General features: G+C 55.2%; 1 protein-coding gene across 4 annotated transcripts in view; it reads left to right on the forward strand.

Moving 5' to 3' along the window:
* The window catches only part of JPH3 (junctophilin 3), a 59,993-nt gene that overhangs the window by 15,835 nt on the left and 24,083 nt on the right, over positions 1-20,075 (forward strand). For all 4 annotated transcript variants that reach the window (XR_012776973.1, XM_075510976.1, XM_075510977.1 and 1 more), the window contains one exon: positions 1,520-2,297. Coding sequence is in view for 3 of the 4 variants with exons in the window: in XM_075510976.1 (XP_075367091.1) it covers positions 1,520-2,297 (778 nt within the window). In the remaining variant the exon portion in view is untranslated. The remainder of the gene's footprint in view (positions 1-1,519; positions 2,298-20,075) is intronic.

Here is a 20,075-nt window from a genome sequence, read left to right on the forward strand (position 1 = left end):
GCCCTGGGGACCGGGCGGTGGGAAACCCCTACGGGAGTCCTGGGGGTAGGATCGGGATGAGGAACGAAACGCAGCAAAAGGATGCATAGCTGTAGGGTTGGGATCGCTCCTTGCAGTCTAGGATGGGGATGGGGATGGCCAGCACAGCCCATTTTAATAATCTTTTCCACTGGGCTGTTGGAAAATGTTGAGAGGGAGAACGCTGCAGCAAGGCGGATAGGTCTCAGGGAACAATATTTTTGTGGCCAAAAGAGCCAGCTCAGGTGAACCTGTCGGGTTGCTCATGTCTACGAATCACAGCCTGATTGCTAAGGGCAAAGAGCATCTTGTGCGGAGAGGGGATGGAAAGCCTCTATCAGACTGAGCCGGCGGTAATCATCCGGGCTGTTTTCATCGGGGCCCTTTCGGTTTGATTCCCACAGGGTTCACTATTTCAGCAAGTCTATTTTAAGACTCCCTTGGCGTGCGGGAGCGGGGCTGGAGCGAAGGGAAGCCCCGGTGCTGCAAGGTGCTGCCTGCGCCCGTCCCAGTGCGGGCCCTGCTCTTTGCATCGCCAGCCGGGGACGGGAGGCAGCAGGGCAGCCCCGGGCTGGGACCGGCCCCAGCATCCCAGCAGCACCAGTGCCGGGCGAGGAGCCGTCCTCGGGTTCAGCAATCCGCCCCGCGAGAGCTTAGGCGGGCGGTGAATCGCTGCATCTTGAGCTAGTCCAGAAAAGATTAATCCGACCTAAGAATAAAAACAAGCCCGGCAGTTCAACCGGCTGGGATAAAATCAGAAAGCGTGCCAATCGCCGAGCTCCAGGAGGGGAAGGGATTATAAACCCCGGGCAGATTATGGCCATGCCTTTCGGTACACAGGGCAGGCGTTACGCTCCCGTTGTGCTTCCTGAGCTGGATGGGTTTCTTGTGCCTCCATTCCCAGTGCCGCGGTGAGGTCCCCTGTGCGTTCCATCCCACTAACGACCAGTTAAGCAACTCCAGTAAGTGCCCATGCAAATGTAGGAGTTCAAACAGGGGCATGTTTCCGAGGGGAATAACCAAATGGATCTCTCCCCGTGAGGCCTTTATTTCTATAGAGCCACTCCCTTCCGCTACACGCCGGATGAAAGGCACTATGTATATAAATAAATACATGGTAATATACCACCCGCTTTGATCACTGCCGGAGCGTGGACGGGATCGGAGTCTGCTCCTGGATAACGATTCCCCTACCCCATCTCCCCGCTCCCTTCCCTTTCAAATTAGGGGTTGATCTAAGGGGCAGTTCCTCGAAGCATCGCTCCGTGATGCCTCGGTTTCTAGTATTTCCACGCTGCAGCTGGAGCGCACGCCTGCGATCCAACCAAGATGTTATTTTTTCCTCCCACAACGTGACATTACAATCTTTGACACGGAGATGAGACTGGGATCCAGGGCTGCACTTTGCTGATGAAGGGCTCGCAGAGGAGTTTGGTGCCGTTAGTGGTCCGTAGGATGCCGTGCCATGAAACCCCTCTTTGCTTTTGTCTCCTCTTCCCAGGGACATACCAGGGCCAGTGGGTCGGAGGGATGCGCCAGGGTTACGGTGTCCGGCAGAGCGTTCCCTACGGCATGGCTGCGGTTATCAGGTCACCCCTGAGGACATCCATCAACTCCCTGCGCAGCGAGCACACCAACGGCACGGCACTGCACCCCGACTCCTCGCCGGCGGTGGCCGGCAGCCCTGCCGTCTCCCGTGGTGGCTTCGTCCTGATGGCCCACAGCGATGCTGAGATCCTCAAGAGCAAGAAGAAGGGCATCTTCCGGCGGTCGCTGCTGAGCGGGCTCAAGCTCCGTAAGTCCGAGTCCAAGAGCTCCTTGGCCAGCCAGCGGAGCAAGCAGAGCTCTTTCCGGAGCGAAGCCGGGATGAGCACGGTCAGCTCCACCGCCAGCGACATCAACTCCACCATCAGCCTGGGCGAGGGCGAAGCCGAGCTCTCCGTCATCGAAGATGACATCGACGCCACCACCACCGAGATCTACGTTGGCGAGTGGAAGAATGACAAGCGTTCGGGCTTTGGGGTGAGCCAACGCTCGGACGGACTGAAGTACGAGGGAGAATGGGCCAACAACAAGCGCCACGGCTATGGCTGCATGACCTTCCCCGACGGCACCAAGGAGGAGGGCAAGTACAAGCAGAACGTCCTGGTCAGCGGCAAGAGGAAGAACCTCATCCCGCTGCGGGCCAGCAAGATCCGTGAGAAGGTGGATCGGGCCGTCGAGGCGGCTGAGCGGGCGGCCACCATCGCCAAGCAGAAAGCAGAGATCGCGGCATCCAGGTAAGGTGGTCCCTGTCCCGACGCGGTGTCTCGACAGGGGTCCCGCCCCGACAGCTGTGGTTTGATGGGAGAAGTGGGGTGAGACTTTTTGCGGTAGTAGGTTCTTAGGGGGGGTATTTTAGGGAAGCTGCTGGAGGCAGGCAGGGGTTGCGGTGGGCATCTGCTGGCGCAGGCAGCGGTCGGTGCAATCTGGACCCCAAAGGGGAAGCGGGCAGCATCCTGGAAAGCGAAGCCGCTGGGCTTGCCCAAGCCTCATGGGTGGTGTTCAAAATAGGGTGGATCCAAGCCGAATTGTCCCTCTGCTAACTCCGAGTGAGCTGTGGATGCGTGACCTTCCCGAATCAGCTGTCGAGGCCATGCAGGGTCACCCAGAGCGGTGCGTTCGCTGCAGCCTGCGCAGGGGCTGGTGGCACCGTGGTGGGACTGCACTTGTGGGTCAAGGTGTGGGGCTCACAGGCTGATAGCTGTCACTTAGGAGGTACTGGGTTAGTCACCCCCTTTCTCCCTAGCCTCTTTAATAAGCAGGATGATACCCTTAGCAGAAGAGCTCCTGAGATGCTGTTTGCCCGTATCCTCTGTCTGAGCCAAGAGGAACCATCCCAGGGTTGGCCTGTGCTGGGAGGATTCCCAGCTATTTCTGTTCCCAAAAGAGGTTTTGAGTGGAAAAGCAGTCAAATCACTGGCTGCAGCTGATGCTTGGGGAGGGTTTGCCTTGCCTGAGGCTCTGCTAGAAAGCAGCAGATCTGGGTGCCCAAATAATCCCTACAAGCCTCAAGAAGTCCCCACTCCCCGGGCTGCTGTAGCCATCATGGAACTGCTCAGTGATTCAGAGCAGGGACCTGATCCAGCTGAAAACCAGCAGGAGAAGGGGGGGAAAGGGATAATGTCTAATTTAGGTTGAAATAGGGTCCAACTCCCAGCTCAAAGCAGGGCCAGCTCAAAGCAGGGCCAGCTCAAGCGCCTTCTAGCTGCCTCCCAAAATGCGCCTGGAGCTTCGTGACTTGCAGCGAGGTCCCAGACAAGAGGTGAGCCGAGGAGGAATGTCTCTTCTGCCCGACGCGGGGCTCTTTGCATCACTTTTTAGGGTTGGGTTAATAGAGCACGGGCATCCTTTCTGGTTTCTGAGCAAGTGCTACCTATAGCAGCCAGGCTGGGGAAAAAGGGCTGGGGCTAGGGGAAAAGCCCAGGTACCTCCTCAGTTGCCTGTGCTGGATTAATTGTTGGGTCTGGATCATTTGTATGCAGAGTCACACTGGAAATCTTTATCAGCATGTCTGCCGATGACTTATCTGCAATGTGAATGAGACTTCCAGGTCTGCTTTGGGAGCATATTTAGGCTTGATGATGTTTTCGAGCTGATGTTGTACCAAATTGTTGTCAAAGCTTTGGGGAAAAAAAAAAAAAAAATCCCACTAGATTGCCAGGTAGGAAACAGACTGCAGAACAGCAGAAAGACCAGATCTTTCCCTGTGATCTGGGGATGTGAATGCCTCGGTACAAAGGCCTGAATCCTGGAAATGTGGAGCTCTAGTCTGCTGTGGGATGCCGGGTCTGAGAACCCGAGCATCCCCTGTCCCCAGGTGATAATGGTCCTAGAAATCCGTGAGAGCGGGAGTTGGAAGAGATATGACCCCCTGTGTTGGAAATATTTTACTGAGCTCTTGGTATATAATGTTCCATCTTCTCATTATGAGAGAGAAGGGGAAAAAAATCAAATTAGATAGCAATGCCAGGGCATGAATACCTTCCTCCCCTGTACCGGCTGGATTAACGCAGTCCTGAGCTCTGCTGGAGAACAGCAACAAGGGATGCCGCCCTTGACCATGCGTGTGCATGGGGGAGGAGAAAAGCTGTGGGATTTGGGGACCACCCAGAGGACCCTTTTAATCATCAGTGAAAATGCAAAGAAATAAATGAATGGGAGTGCCCGGCTTCGAGGATACTCCGTCAGAGGCTGAACCTGGTCCCACCAGAAAATGCTCCACGAACAACCTGACATCTCCATCCCGCAGCCGGGCTCCCTCCACCGTTTGTGCTCGGGCTTACCTAGTCTGGTCTTGACTAGACCCATGGGGAAGGAAGCAAGCACCGGGAACCCAGGGCTTTGCTCTTTTCACGGCCCAGCCATCGCCTCCGGTGCACAAGGGCTGCTGGGGTGTTGAAAAGCCCTTTATCGATCTGCTGCGCAGCCCGTCTCTCGCTGCGCGAGCCGGGGACAGACTCCAACGTGACGCTCGCTGTGCATTAGCGCCGGGTTACCAACCGCGAACGACATCCGTCCCGGGAGTTTTTGCTGCCTGTGTTAATGGCTTACGCTGAGGCCCCAAAACCTATCAACGAAGAGCCAAACTATTCGGCTGCGGCCGGGCAGGATCGCAGGATTTAGGCTTTGCCGGAGACACGGGGCAGGTGGGATTAGGCGGGTGTACAGGCTCAGCCCCAAGTCTCGGAGGGTGTCTTGGGTTTGCAATTTGGCTGCACACGGGAGAGGCCCAAGGACCTCGAAATGCAAGCGGGGAGAGCTGCTTTGTCTGAAACCTGCGATCCTTCAGCTCGAGCTCTTCCCCTTTGCGAGGGTTTTTGCACGGACAGTCTCTCCTCGGCTGCGTCCCAGCATGCAGAACCAGAAGAGAGCAAGGTTTTACAAACCTAGAACCAGCTAGAAAGGCTTTCATATAATTAATCCGATTAATTTTAAAGCTTCTAAATGAATAAACCCTCTCCTGCAGTGGCCACACCAAAATGCATCGTCCAAACGGAAAGAAAAGCACAAAATAGGCGGTGGGTGCATTGGCAGAGGAATCCTGATGCTCCTTTCGGTGGCTTTGGGGCTCAGGGGTGCAATATTCCCCATCGAATACCAGCGTGAGCTCTGGCTTACCAGCACCTGGCCGTTCGATAACAGTACTGGTGTATGTCTGTGTATATGTGTGTGTGTATTCTCTTCTGTCTAATAATATGGCTGAGTTCACTCTGCAGCCTTTCCCTTGGTGGGGGAAAATATGTGCCCACCCACGTATTTCATTAAATTTGTAAGAATTCAGTATTTTTGAAAACTCTACCGCTCTGTCAGATTTGGTTGGAATTGGCCGACACGTTCAAAAGTTATTAGTGTGGGAGTGATGGCATATAGATATATAAACAGCACAATCACATAAGTAAGCCCCATTTCCTGAGGAAAGTAGGCTAAAAACATAGTGTACTGAAGACAAGTAAATTGGATTCTTAAAGTTGTTTTAGTCTGAACAGCGTACAATGTTATCTGTGACACAGAAAAGTAAGCTCATTTAAGGAATAGTTTTTAGGTTCAGTAGATGATTCTCGTAAATCTTCTTCGGTGCAATTAAAATGAAATAACGCTTTCTTTCCTCTTATATCTCCCGTGCGCTGAAATAGTTCGTGTAAAGTCGATGGGCGAGAAGGGCTACGAATCAGGTCTGAAAAACTACTGTTGATATCAGTTATGGGTTTTCAGAGGTAGCCGGGGAGGGAGCCCTTTTTCAGCCTCTTTAAAATGAAGGTGCAGGGCGTCCTCTTTGTGCTGTGGGCTGCTTCATTCCCCTCTCCTATCAGCCAAGAGCCATCACTCTTTCTGCTGCTACCCTGGGAGGATGAAGGATGCACTGGAGACACCGGCTCCCATCTCATTAGTGATAACGTCCATACCTAAAGGCAAATGGTCCGTAGGCACTGGTGTGCCGTGGTCAACTAAAATATAATATCCAGGCAAGAGAGGTGGGCCAGAAAGCTCATCCTCGCCCCTTAGCTTTCGGCACGGCCGCGGGACGTGGAGGATAGATGCACGTGGAGCATCGCGGGAGCTCGGGACCGACTCCAGCTCTCCGCCACAGATGATGGCAGTTTTAATGCAAGGCAGACAGACCCCAACTCTCTCCAGGATTTCCTTCTGCTACCACCCTTCAAGGTTTTGTAATTAGTGCCTGGGCTACTGACGAGAGGAAGGGCCGTTACCAGCGCTAGGGATATGGGTCCCAGAGATGGGTGGCATTTGGCAAGCACTCAGCTCCTCTCCAGCACAAGGTTCATGGGGCCCCGTTGTTCAGCACCTTAAATAACAGCTCCTCGGAGCCGCCGATGCCCCAGCACCCCGGAGGGGATGCTGTTCGCAGGTTAGTCCTAACTAATGTACTTCCAGGCATAATTATAGCCGAGCCATTCACCAGCAATGAGAAAAATATAATTAAGCTCAGTAGTCTCAGGAGGAGTTGGGCTACAAATTAGCACAGTGTCATTCAACTTCGGAAAGGGAAACTGGAGGAAAAAAAAGAAAAAGGAAGCGAATAAAGACAACCAGGCAGCGAGGATGGGTAAAGGAAAACGTTTGGACTCGGCATGGATGCTCCTTCAGGATGCTGCAGTGAGGGCAAAGCATCCATCCGTGTTTGACGTACAGTGGGGAGCAGGAAGGCAAGAGAAGCCCCGGAGAGCTGAACAGCAAAGTGCAGAAGGGTGTTTGAGCCAAACAGGTATTTTCTTCAGAAAAATGGAAATGCAGCCCAGGCAAAACCCACAGAAAAGAATAGATTCTGCAGTTCTGATCCCAAACATTTTAAGTTGCGGTAATGTCACTACCGGCAGTACACCAAGCCATAATAATGCTGCTTAATGCTCTCTCAGGCCTGTGCCTGCAGCTTTGCAATTGTACTTAGCTGCATTTGATTTAAGGTTTCTGCTGGCTTTTCTGATGCCTGGGGGAGGTGGCTGCGGGGCTCCCGCATTAGTCTCGCCCTAATCCCCGCCTCGTGCTGCCGGAGGGGCTTTTGCTGCGGATGGAGAAGGGGGAGGAGGAGGGATATGGGTTAAGGGGAATGCTGTGGCCCCAAAAGGGTTACGTGTCCCCTTCCTCGGGTCGGGATGGCAGGGACGAGCCAGCAGCGGACTGAAGCCAAAACGGGTCACAGCTGAACCGGCTGCGGGGATGGGGCTGAGCAAATGCTTCAGGGATGGGACCAAGCGTGTCAGGGCCTCCCACCACCTTGTCCAGCCCCTCTTTGGGCACCTCTGGGTCCAGGGGAGGGGGGGGTGTCTCTACTTATGGCCCCTCGAAGAAGCGCTGCTCCTTTCCCTGCTGAGGCCATGCAAGAGTTCAGCATCTGCAGCTCCCTGCGGCATGGTGTTTGCCAGCTGGAGCTTGGGGCTGGGCAGAATTCACTTCTACCCATTAGTTTGGGACCGATGGGGTCACCGACGGCGTCACCTGGTACCCGCTGGGTCTTGGTCAGGGAGAGCGGGAACCCTCCATCCCTTGCCAGTCCCTCCATCCTTTCCTTGAGGAGTGCAGAGGACAGAACATCAGGGAGAAAAGCACCGAGGGGATGGATGGAAGTGACTCGAAGGCTGGAATCAGCTGGGGCAGGAGGTAATTCTCTTTATGGCAGCATTTTCTTTTTCCTTCCTGCCCTCCTTCCCTCCCAAACAGCCCCGTGCAATGCAGAGAGGAGCAAAGCCCAGGGCTGGCAGCCTCCAAGGGGCTTTACCATTGACGGAGAGCTGAGCAGGGCTGCGGCAGCGCACGCCGACCTCCCCTCCTGCCAGCTCCTTCCCTCTGCCACCTCCCTCCCCTCCTCCTGCCCGGGCACGAGCCCCCGTGTGTTGACAGGGGTCAGGCGATGCCACGGCGGCAGAGATTCGGATCAGCTCTTCTTCCTCCCGTTGGTGTGTCGCTGTCGGCTGGGATGACACGGGTACCTCTGACTCACGGCAAGCACGGTTTCCACCTCTAGTCCAGGACACTCGAGGAACGGCAGATCCCCGGATGGCATCCCGGGGCATCGTGTCCTTACCCGCTGCTGGCTCTTGCGGGACCTGCTGTCTGCGCTGTGACTGGTTAAGTCCTCCTGCAATGCCAGTTTAATAACTGCCTGCTCAGACAGGACTTACAGCGTTAAGCCCTTTGGTGGCCGTGTCAAAAGGCAGGACTAGCTGGCACGCTCGCGCAGGGCCAGCTCTGCGTGTCCCCGACTGCCACCCCGCTGCCCGCACCGCGGTGCAGAGGTGGAGGGGCACATCCGTGCACGGACAAGGCTGGAAAATTAAGTGCCTTTCGTAGGAATGATGCTTTACAAAGGAATCCAACTGGAAAAACCTCAGCAGGGTTCTTTTTTAGCTTCTAGGAGAGCAGCTCGGCATGGGTTTCGCTAGTCCCTCTCCCTTTGTTGCTCTCAGAATCACAGAATCACAGAATCGTATAGGTTGGAAAAGACCTTTAAGATCATCGAGTCCAACCGTTAAGATCATCGAGTCCAACCGATCATCGAGTCCAACCGAGTCCAACCTCTCCCATCCTTCACGACCGCTGCTCCTGACTCGGCAGCTCCCACCACCTTCCCTGTCCGCTGAACCAAATATGAGCTAAAACACCCCGGCTCCGTGGCCCAGGCGCGCGACACGCTTTCGTTTGATCATTTCCAACATTGCTAGGTTGTGATGAAGTAACACGGGCAGAGTGGAGATTCACAGCCCATTGGATTCGCCGTGATCCCAGCCGGCTCTGCCCTCCTCCCCGCACTCGTTGGGGAAGATCTCCCAAATCCGTGTGGTCCTGGCAGACACGGTTTGTGTCGCGGCAGGCCTGCAGCAAAGCGCGGCTGGAGGGGACGGTTTTGCCGTAGAGTGAAGCAGGAGAAGGGTCTTGGATGCAGGAGGAAGCGAAACGCCCGGCGGCAGAACCAGGATGGGAGAGTCGTGCCGGTGCCGGAGCGCAATGTGCCGGTGCCTGCTCCGCAGTCGCTTTTGCAGCGGGACCAGATGGAAACGGGCAGGGATGGCACCGGCTGACAGCGAGGCAGGAAGGATGGGGAGGGTGATTCACTCCTGGCAGCTGCCGCTTCCACGGGAAGGGGCTGCCCCGGAGAGCTGGGCAGCAGGCGGGGGGCCGAAGGGGAGGCTGCCTTGTCCTCCTCCTCCTCCTCTCCAGCATCGTGCAGCAGCGCATCGCAGCCCGGATCATCTGCCTGGTTTCTAATCCAAGCCTTTTGCCAGCTTGGTGCATGGGCTGAGTGGCCGGCACTGCTGTCCTGCTGGGGCTGGCCCCACTGCGGAGTCAGCCCTTCTCCGGAGATGGTGCAGGATGATTTCAGCCTCCCGAGCCGTGCTAGATCCCCCACTAACACAAGAACCTCCTGTCTGCCCTGACTGCCTGCACAGCACGGGGAAGAGGGAATGAGCTGAAGAAGAGGATGGTGAAGACTCTTCTCCATGCTGATGCCAGCAGGGGAGGGAGTGGGGTGCTGTCGCCCGCTAGCTTGCGGGCGGAGCAGCCCTTCATCAGAGGGGAAAAAAAAAAAGAAAAAGCCAACAACAACAAAAAAAAGCCAGCCCCTGATTTTCCTTTCTGCTGCTTTTCCTATTCATCGAGCAGAAACTGCAGCGTTGCTTTTCTCAGCGATCTTCAGGAGGGAAGGGAGAGATCCTCCCCCAGCCTGCGCAGCTGCCTGGCAGGCGGGCTGGCTCGCAGCCCCGTCGCTCTCCTCCGTCCTCATCCTCGCCCTCCGCGGGGTGCAAGGAGACTGGTGGGGGTACACACAAACCCGCGGCCAGGCCCAAGGGCTAGATGGGGGATGCTGCCCGTAGCATCCCAGCCCCTTGCTGCCATGTCCCACCACCCTAACCCCCCAGCCGTGTCGGCGGGAGCTGCTGCGCCGCGTCTCCCCGCTCCCGCGCCGCACCCTGGCGATGCAGCACACCCGAGCTTTGATAGCAGAGGAGAGCTGGGGGGAAGGTTTGGGGTCCCTACGCCGCAGCTACGCTGCCTCCCTATCTCGCGAGAGAGGCCCGCGTGCTTTTTTCCTCTCCCAGCTCCCGTTTTGCGTTTCCTTGCGTGCGTTCCTGCCAGCTGCGCTGCTCCCACCCCAGCCACCCACCCACCCGCTTCCCTGCAGCAACGACCCTAACACCCCCCTGCTCCTCTACCCCCCGAAGCCCCTTTCTCCCTAGAGAGAGGCAAAAGCAATATCAGGAGTGCAACCGAGATGAAAATGCAGAGCTGGGAAAAAGTAGTATTTTCCTTGCTGGTGTTCATGAGCATCGCTTCCTCCCAAAGCCAGAGATTGGGACGCTGAGAGGACCGGCTCTGCCGTGGGGGGAGCGCAGCGGCCGGGCTGGGGGCTCCCGGTCCCTCGGTGCTCTTGAAAAGCCTTGAGCTTTCTTTCGCCTTCTCCACGCAGGACAAATGACAAGCCGTCTTGGCTTCCTAATCCAGGAAATTAAAGGATTTGACCATAGACCCTGCTAAGCGAATTTCCCCCCTGAAAATCCCAGGGGGATTTAACCCATGGATCCGACCGATCATCCCTTCAAAGTTGTGACTAAGAAAGGTCCCAATTCTTCAGGGTGCTGAGCACCCTAAAATCCCATCATGGCGGTGACGTGGCCGTGCCCGGTGCTCAGCCCACCGTCCGGCGAGACCTTCTTTTCACTTTTATCCCACCTCCGCCGCCCCTTTTCAATAGCAGGCAGCAGCCCTTGGCCGCCCGCTCGCTGCCGACTGGGACGGCAAAGCCTCGCTGCAACCGCGGCCCAAATCTGCCCCATCCCATCCCTTTGCGTCACCCTCCAGGGACACGGCACATTATTTGGGGACTGTTGGTTTATCCCGTTCAGCATCAGGAGCAGCCCACAAGAGACAGGCTGGCTGCACCCCAATGGGAACCGGCTGGGCTCCACGCCGGCAGTGCCAGCTCCTGTTCACGGACCTCAAAGGCAGAAGGGAGCACGGGCCCAGGCCGTGTAGCTTTGCTGAATTCATTCTGCTCAATTAAAGCACGCCTGGTATCCATCCTCAAAGCAAAACCTGCTGGAGATGGTCACACCAAGCAAGGCTGGGTCAGTGGACACCCCACCACGAATCATCCTCGTGAGCCTCGGTGACAGCGCTCTGAACCCGGAGCAGCGGTTGCTCGGGGTTGGACTCCCTTACGGAGAAGAAATAGGTTCGTGGGCTCAAAGCTGGACACAGCGGTCACGGTGGATGTCCCACAGCCACCCCGCTGGCAGGGGGCCACCGCCGGTCCCCATCCAACGTGACGAGATCTCTGAGGAGCTTCAAACAACCGTGGCAGGTGGCAGCTCTTCCCCAACCCTTCGGTCCTGGGGACGAAGCCTCCGGGAAAGCGGTGGCAGAGATGAGAGCCAGGGATGAGGTGCTTTTCCAAGGGGAGAGGTGTGGGGCAGGACTCAGGCAAGGGACTCACCTGCATGGTGTAAATGGCCTCTCTGGGGAAACGGGCTGCAGCCTTCTCTCCATTATCTGGCTGCGTCTCTCTGTCTGATCTGTCTCTCATCACCATAGCATGGAGGTGAAGCATAAATAATTAAAAGCCCAGATTGTCTCCTGGCAGAGCCAGGCTCTGAGTCCCTTCCCCTGTTGTGCTGCTGGCTGCTTAAGTGGAAATTTTCATGGGCTTTGCCTTGGAGGCAGCGCAGACCTGCAAACCCGGGGCCGTCTGCCGGCCTCAGGGCACGTTGGCATTTGGGGACCAGAAAGGGCACCCGCCGCCCCAGCGGGTCCCCAGCGGCGGCATCCCGTCCAGGGGATCCCGCAGGATGCTCGGGGTGCGCTGGGACGAGCAGCACCCGCCAGCTGAGGGTCAAAGCCGGGTGCGGGCAGGCGGCGGGGCTGAGCGGGCAAACCCCACTGCAGACCCTGCAGCTCACGCACGGCTCCCCGTCTTGAGAAGCCTCATGAGACGTGGGATATTCGGGGGCGCGGGCTGGCTCTTGGGTTCCTGGGTGCTCATAAACCCCCAGGCGACAGGGAGGAGAAACCCATGCAGGCAGCGGGGATGAGGAAAGCGGCTCCTTCTGGGTGGGCTCTGAAGTTTGAGGCAGGCAGGAGCTGCTCGTTGCTGTGGCAACCGGGATGATATATATTTTTTTTCCCCCCCACAGTTGGCAGGGCCGCGGCCGGCACTCGCACCGCAGAGGGGTCTGCCCGCCCCTGCCTGCCTGCCCAGGGCTGAGCGCAGCCCCGGAGGCACCCCCAGCCCCTCCACCTCCTGCCTGCACCCACCAGGGCTGCGGAGGATGTGGGGGACCGGGCGACATGTGCCACGGGGCTGGGTCAGCCCCGGGCAGCGCTCAAAAACGACGAGAAATTTCACCAAACGTTCCTGTTCCCTCCATCCCTCCCCATGGGGACCGGAGCTGCAGAGACCGGTGACAGCAGCCTGGCACTGAACATATTTCTGCAGCATTTTAGCATCTGATGTTGCTTTTAGTAGGGCTGATTCGGTGGGTACCGTTTCCAGCTGAGGTCTCTGTGCAGGTCTACGTCCAGCCAAACTGCGCAGGGCTCGTCTGCACCGGGGGACGGTGGTACCCTGGGTTTGGGGCACGGCCAAGCAAAGTCCTCATCCCCACTCGGCACCTTCCAGGATGGCGTTAAGCAATGGGGTTAAGGGGATGCTGTCTGTGGCATGCTTTCCTTGGGGAGCATTTTTGCTCTGGGTTGGCATTTTCTCGTCATTCCTGAGGGTTCCTGGTGTGCAGATGTGGGAGGTGGACGTGGCAGTGGGGGATGGAGATGATGCTGCCGTGTCCCGCCCGTGGCTCTCTCCAACCAGCTGCTTTGGGGCCAGTTGCTCCTTACGGCGGAGAGAAGCTTCCCCATTATCACTAGGTCCATCCTGGCAAGGCCGAATGTGGCAAGAGGTGCACGGAGCGGTGCCCACCTCCAGCATCTCGCTCCGGGTGGGGAATCGGCCTCCTCCCAGCTGTGTGGAGCAAGACACGGACCTATTTGCTTTCCAAGCATCTCTTGGGGCCCTGGTGCTAGAAATGCATTTTTCCATCACTCAGATGACCGGACCATTTTAACCCATCCCTTAGACCCCTGTCACATTACCCAGAAAAGAGTCCTCTCTCCTACCCCGCAGGGCTGGAGACGGCAGAGAAGTCCCGGAGGACAAGGCTGGATATCACCCACCTCTCCTCTGACAGCTGGAGAGCATCCGTCAGCACTCCTGAGGCCATTTCAGCTCCATGTCTTGGCCTGAGTCCAGACTGTGCTGGAACTAAAATATTAAGTTGAGTTAAACGAGTTTGTCGTTGACTGTGGAGGAAGTTTTTTTGCAGTTTGCTCTGAATTGGCGGGGGGGTTTTGCGGCTGGGTGTTGGCTGGTTAAAATGGTGGGTGGCCAGAGGTATGTCATGGATCATCCCTGTCCATGAGCCCATCACCAGGGGAAAGGAGGACCATGAGCTCAACGTTGTGCTGTCTCTTTTGGGCTTTTGTGGCTTCAGCAGCAGAAAAAAAAATTGCCTGGAAAGTTCGTTTGCCAAATGTCTGTTTTGCTTGAGGAGACCAAAACTTGTGAAACTGCCAGAGCGTTTCAGCCAAAACCCAAACAGGGCGAAGGGTCAGGAAAGGAAAAAAGACTTTTCCTTGCGGTTCTGTTGTGTTTTGCCTCAGGATTTGGTTTGACTCGTTCTTTTTTAGGCATCAAAATGAAACTGAAATTAAATGGACAGATCTGCTTTGCTTGCTTGTCATTACCTCCCTCACCTGGAGTTTTGAGCTTGAACTCCCCAAGGGAGTTCTCTTGTTCCCCAAGGGAATTCTCCCCAAGGGAAGTCTCTTATTCTGAGCACTTCTCCCTAGGGGAAAAGCCCCTAACGCTTCCCAAAGGGTCGGGCTGTGCCGATGGCTCCTCAAAGGGATTTGTGGACTTCCCTGGAGGCGGACCAGAGGCTCCCTCGGCTCCCTTTGCCCATGGCCTGCTTGAGTTTCTCTCTCTCTCTGCTGCATTTTGCGCCTTTGGCATTGAGGTTTCCACCCCACTCTTCATCCCGTGCATGGCGTCAGCCAACCGAGGAGGTCAACGTGAAAAATGGGGAGGAATGGGCTGCTTTGGGGAGCTTTCTGGTGATGGAGGCCAGAGTGGGATGCTGATGGTCCACCAAATCCTCCACCTTTTGACCTGCAGCCTGGGGCAAGTCATGGCAGGAGGAGGCACCCGGTATCCTCCAGGTCACACTGAGCCAGGCTTTTTCTAACAGCTTTCATCCATCCCGCAAAGGTTCCTCCAAATTTGTGGCTGGACACTGGGTGATCATGTCCCAACCACGTCTCCACCCTCAGTAAATCCAGGAGGATGGGTAAAGTTACACCAAGCCACCTATCCAGACTCACCATGGTCAAGCCTCCCATCAAAAACCTGGCATTTCCCCGGCGTAAAAAGCAGCCCCTACGGGCAGGGACGGGCTTGCAAGGGTTTTGGCGGGGTTGCCTTTGGAGCCAGCCTTGCCTGGAGACAGGGCGATGCAACCGGAATGCGGGATCCAGCCTGAAGTCATTACAGTCAGCAGCATGTACAGCCAAACTCAACGCTACACATGTCCAAGCAGGCTGAGTTATGGCTGCTCAGGGAGCTATATCTTGGCCTGTTGTGCATTTAAAAATCTCCACCCGAATGCGGCATTGATGTAGGGCTTTTCTGCTGTTCTGTTTTTGCATTTAATACAGGCAGTATAGATCTGCAGTGTGCGGATGATCCAGCGCTGCCCAGGTTCCTTGGAGATTTTGTGCCTTCACTTGCTTTTGCTTGGGCTTTTTCTTCTGCTTTTTTCTTTTCCAAGGGTTGTTAGTGATTTCTTCCAACCTGTTTTGCCTCCTGCCTGAATGTGGCAGGATCGTTTGTAATGCACTATTTTTGCCCAGGGCTGGAGGAGCATTTGTGGCGTGGTTGTGCCTTCGGGACGTGTGCGTGGAGGACTGTGCTGGCGCTCTGCGAGAGCAGGGAACGAAGAGGGGGACGTCAGTGTTTCCCATTTCCTCTCGCACTATCCAAATGGGCAGTCGCCTTTTCCATTATGTACACGACAATTATCCAGTAAAATCATGGAAACCTGCTGCATCCAAACCATGACGGCTGGAAAGCAGGCAGCATCCCCCCTGCTCACTCCTTTCCCTTCCTTGAAGCTAACTCTTCCTAAACCCTGCTCCGAGCGGGTTCCTGCAAGTTTTGCGTCACCACCCATCGCTTTCCAGAATATAACGGATATCATTTCTTGCCCCACTAGAATACAATTTCCTGCCCCACCGCTGCCCATCGCTGCCGTGTTTGAGCCGGCAAAGCGCCAGGTCTGGAGCAAGGCCAAACCTGTCTCCTTTGGTCGGTCGGGCTGGGGCGGCGGTGGGGGACGATGGCATCAAAGCTGTCCTTCTTCCTAGGCAAAGCCCAGCTCCTGCGCGTGGGTCTGGGCTGGCAGGCACCGAAGCACCGGGACGGGCAGGTACTGCCTGGCTGCGTCGCTCGCGTGCATCCTCCGTAGCTTCAAGCGACAGATGGCAGGAGATGAGCCTCCCTCTCCAGATGTTAATTATCTTGCAAGCTGTAAATAACATCTCAGGGCAGCTCGCGCATCGTCTCCGGTGCGCAAGACCCATCAGCTTTGCCCTTGCCGGGGGGGCAAAAAATTAAAAGGAAGGAAACCCACCAGGAGGGAAATGCACGGCTCTGCCTGGCTGTGCTTATTCTGCACGTCCCTTGGCCGGAGAGGGATGCTGGCAGCATGCTGGCTAACGGTGGCAGATGTACCTTTGGGTACCAGCTCCACCTGACCCAGCCCTTTGAAGTCGATGGACTTTGATTTTCTTGTGCCAGGGCTGGCATTTTTTGTTTAGCAACAACAGGGATAAAATAAACAAATCTGGGCAGCGCCGTGCCCGGTTGGGGATGATGGCAACAAGGCGAGCTGGAGAGGACCGTAGCGTTACGGCCCTTCGGCTGCTCTCATCCTGCACTCAGAAGGACCCAGCTCAGGGTCCTGGGGGACGCGCAGGGGTGGCAGCGGCCAAGACGGTCACGATGCAACTCGCTGCCTGCTGTGGGCTGCGGTTTGGGCCACGTTTCTCCCAGGATTTTGGGGACGTGACATTTGATTGTGGCCCATCCCTGTCCCCCAAGTCACCGTGACTTGGCGTCATTACATGTTATGAATTCAGTTCTCCAGCAAACTTATTTTACCTACTTAAAGGCAAGGTACAGGACAGAAAGACACAGCCTGGGATTTCTTTTTTTCCCTTACTCGAATTAAAAAAAGGGTATTTCAGTGCAAAATGGCAAATGACGCCTTGGTGAATTCACTCTCTGTTTGTAAGCTCCAAAAATATAAAGGTAGAGAAGAATCTGGCACAGGTGCCTGGGGCAAGGAGCTAAATGGGAACTGGCTCCATCCCCGTTTCCATGAATTTCAGAGACCTCATGCATACCATGCCCCAGCTGGGCCACCAGCACCTGCTCTCCGCGAGGTCTCCCAGCTGGCTTGGGAACGGTTTCCCCCCGTAACATTACATTTCCCAGTGTAAAACCACAGGGAAACTCAGATTTGGGCTTTTGACCGCAACATTTTCCATGCTTCTCTGTATTTTGCTTTCTTGGGCAATAACAAACAAACGCATCAAGGTTTATTTTTTTTCTTTTCAGGATTAAAGGGTTTGACTATTTTTTTTTTTTTTTAAATTCCAAACTTTTCTCTTGAAATGTGACTTTCAGAGCAATTTTTTCAGAGCCCGCAGTAACCATCCCCTCTGCCCGTGCCATCCCAGCCATCCCCAACCCTTCCTTCCTGCCGTCTCGCTGATGGGAGATTTCCCTCTCCTCCTCCCGGCGCCCATTGCTCCCCGCCGGTCCACAGAGCTCGGGCAGGGGTGGTCCATCCTCCCACCCCAAAATCTCCATCCAGAGCCGGGAAGTCTGGCAGCGGGTGCGGGAAAGCCAGGCTTTCTCTTTGCTATGCACGGCACCTGCTTTCTGTCTGGCTGCAAAGAGCCAGAGCAGACGTTTTTGGCTGCATTACGTCATGTCAGAGGTCACATTAGCTGCTTTTTTTTCTCTTGATTAAGAATTCCAGCAATGGGGGGTGGAGGAAAAAGCAGACGGAGGAAGCGGGCAAGGCAAATATGCTTGCGATAAGCAGGTAAATGGGAATTTATGCACAGATAGCTAATTGGTGTGTCTAATATTCCACCCCCTGAGTACCGGCACTGTATTACTGCCTTCACAAATCACTCAAGGCAAGCCTAGTGCAATAACAACCAAGCCAGGAGAGCTGTGAAAAGAGTCAAGCTGGAATTAAGAGTGGGTTTTATTGGGGCAATAAATGCCAGATAGGGAAAATAACAAACAGGTTGTTAATTGCTGCCATCTCCCCGCTCCCTGAAGGAAATGTCTAGACAGAGCCTGGCCCTGGGTCGCGCCTACCCCGGCCCGCGCAGGCAGGTTCTCGCGCCCGTCTTTTGGGGCCAGAGGGGTGCTGGATGCGGGATGCTGTGCCCAGCGAAGGCTGCCGCGCCGAAGCCCGTGCCGGGGGCAAAGGGAGGCAGGACGGGCGCTGTGGCTCTCCCCAGCTCTGCCCTAAATCGGAGATGCTCCCACAGAGGTAGAAGCCAGACAGTCTGCAGCGGCTATTAATAATTCAGTCTCGATTTGTCCCATCTAGGAGAGCACGAAGACCGGCCAAGCCTCCCCTCCTTGCAGGCAGGGTTTGAGATGCTGCCCCGAGCAGGCAGAGCCTCTTTCCACCTCCCCATCCCTGCCAGCGCTGGTTGCAGCTATGGATGCCACGCGGGCAGGGTCGGGAGCTGGAAGCGGCTCTCCTTCGCTGCGGGGTGCGGAGCCATCGGGTAGCCTTGGGAGAGGGTCGCATCAGCGCTCCCCCTCTCCCTTCTGCTCTGGGGTTCGGTTACCGGCATCGATCACTTGGGGGACTTTTGCTTTGTGTTTCTTGGTGTGTCTCGGCTTGATGCAATTAGGGCTGGATCCTGCTCTCCGCTGTGCCGGTGGGAGCGTAAAATAACCCCTGGTGAGTCAACACAGCTGAGGGGCTTGTGCTCATGCAAGCCTGGTTTTTGCACGTGGGGTGGTTGGACTGAAAAGCTCCTTTTCCTCGCCTGGTCCAGCCATCCCTTCCCAGGACACAGAGCATCCCGACGCTTCCCTGTGCCCCCCTGAGCCAGCCCGGCCGCAGCCACCGCTGCTTTTCAAGTGCAAAACAGAGCTGGGCACCGGGGTCGGAAGGGAGAGCAAAGCACCGAGTCTTAAATGTCCTGCAAAGGAAGGGAGAGCAAAGCACCGAGTCTTAAATGTCCTGCAAAGGAAGGGAGAGCAAAGCACCGAGTCTTAAATGTCCTGCAAATGCTCTCTCTGAATTTTTCCTGAAGTATTTTCTTGCAGCTAGTGTATGTTTTAATTGAATTTTGCCATTTGAAAAATACATGAGCCTCTGTAATGGAGGGAGAAAACATTCCTCCTATAGGAAGATAAAGATGCATTTAAAAAAAAAAAAAAAACCAAAAAGCTGCCTGATTACATATTGACCTGAGAGACAAAGTGAATCGGATGGAGCCAGCCTGGCCCCTTAGGAAAACCTGAGGCTGTTCATTATGTCCCAGGATGAGCTCACCGGCTGGTTAACTCCATCCTCGCCGCTTGTGAGTGCCTACGAGCCAGCAGCGCTCGCCTGCTGAAGCGAAGCCTTCAGTGAAGACGGCACGTGGCGGGTTGGCATGAATTCCATGAAAACATGGACCGCAGGGTTTTCTCCGTTTATACGGTAGGAGTTAGAAAAGCCGCACGGAAGAAGGCTTTAATAATCGTTTTAATAATTTTCTTTGGATCTCAGCTTTCTTACTGCATTTCTAAGCTCTGGACAGTTAGATCGGTCTGTCTGTCACTCCAGCCCCTCCATCTGAGCTAAGGAAATGCAAAAGAAGGGGGGAGAAGACAGCGAACCCCTTTGTAGTTACCAGGAGCTTGATTTTTTTGAGCTCCCTTGCAAGAAGGTTGACTCGTAGGTATACAAACAAGGTAGAAAAGATTAAAGCCTAATGGTCCTGTTGAAATCAGCTCGGTACTGAGCAAAGGGTTTAGGGCTTGTTGCAATCTCGTGTGTGCTCCTGTCAGGGAGCTGGGACTATCTGGAGAGGTTTCCGTCAGCTCTCGCCATGGGATGGAGGAGGGCTGGGGATCTCCATCCTCGCAGCAGGATCCCAACAAACACGAGCAATAAAGCAGCATTTTTGTACTTCCCTGTCAAGCCTAAGTCCCATTGAGCAGGGGATCCCTCAGCCGAGCTTTGAGTTCACGGGGACGTCCGAGAAGCAAGGAATTTGCTTGCAGAAGAACAGAAATCCCCCAGCAAGAGCTGCCATGTGAATTTTGGAAAACAGACCTTCTTTTCCAGAAATCCTGCCCATATGATGCTTTTTCGCGTTTAAACCACGAATAACGCGGATTTCTCCCTGTGTGCAGCACACAGCTTCCTTGGACCCCCGACATATTTTTGCTCAAAGAGTCTGTTACCTACTTTTAATCAAAGAAGAGCCTGTTTCTCATACGGGAATGCAAGAAATAAAGGGAACAGGGATGGTGTGTCCCTCACCTGGTTCCAGCTCGCTCTTTGCACTACCACTGCACTCAAAGAAAGTTGGATGGAGGTGAAGGACTCAGAAATGAAACAGGTTTCTTGTGCCATCCCTGCAATTACAGGCATCGTGCTTACGACTCCTGAACAGACCCGTCTCCATTCAGAAATGTTTCTGGTGGTCTGTAAACTTGCTCTAATTTCCAGCCTAATTTTTAAGCAGCGCGTCCCACTTGTCCTCCTGCCAAAGCAGTCCATTAACCTAAACACCACTCAAGCCTTGCTTGGTTTTAATTTTGCTTTGTTTCTTCCTGAGACCATCAGGTGCCACAGATTTTGCTGGGAGTTCACCCCTTTTTGGCTAAACCGGCCCCAAGCATCAGATTTGCAGCA

Source organism: Mycteria americana, chromosome 8, assembly GCF_035582795.1.
Source record: "Mycteria americana isolate JAX WOST 10 ecotype Jacksonville Zoo and Gardens chromosome 8, USCA_MyAme_1.0, whole genome shotgun sequence".
In the NCBI taxonomy this organism is placed as follows: Eukaryota; Metazoa; Chordata; class Aves; order Ciconiiformes; family Ciconiidae; genus Mycteria; species Mycteria americana.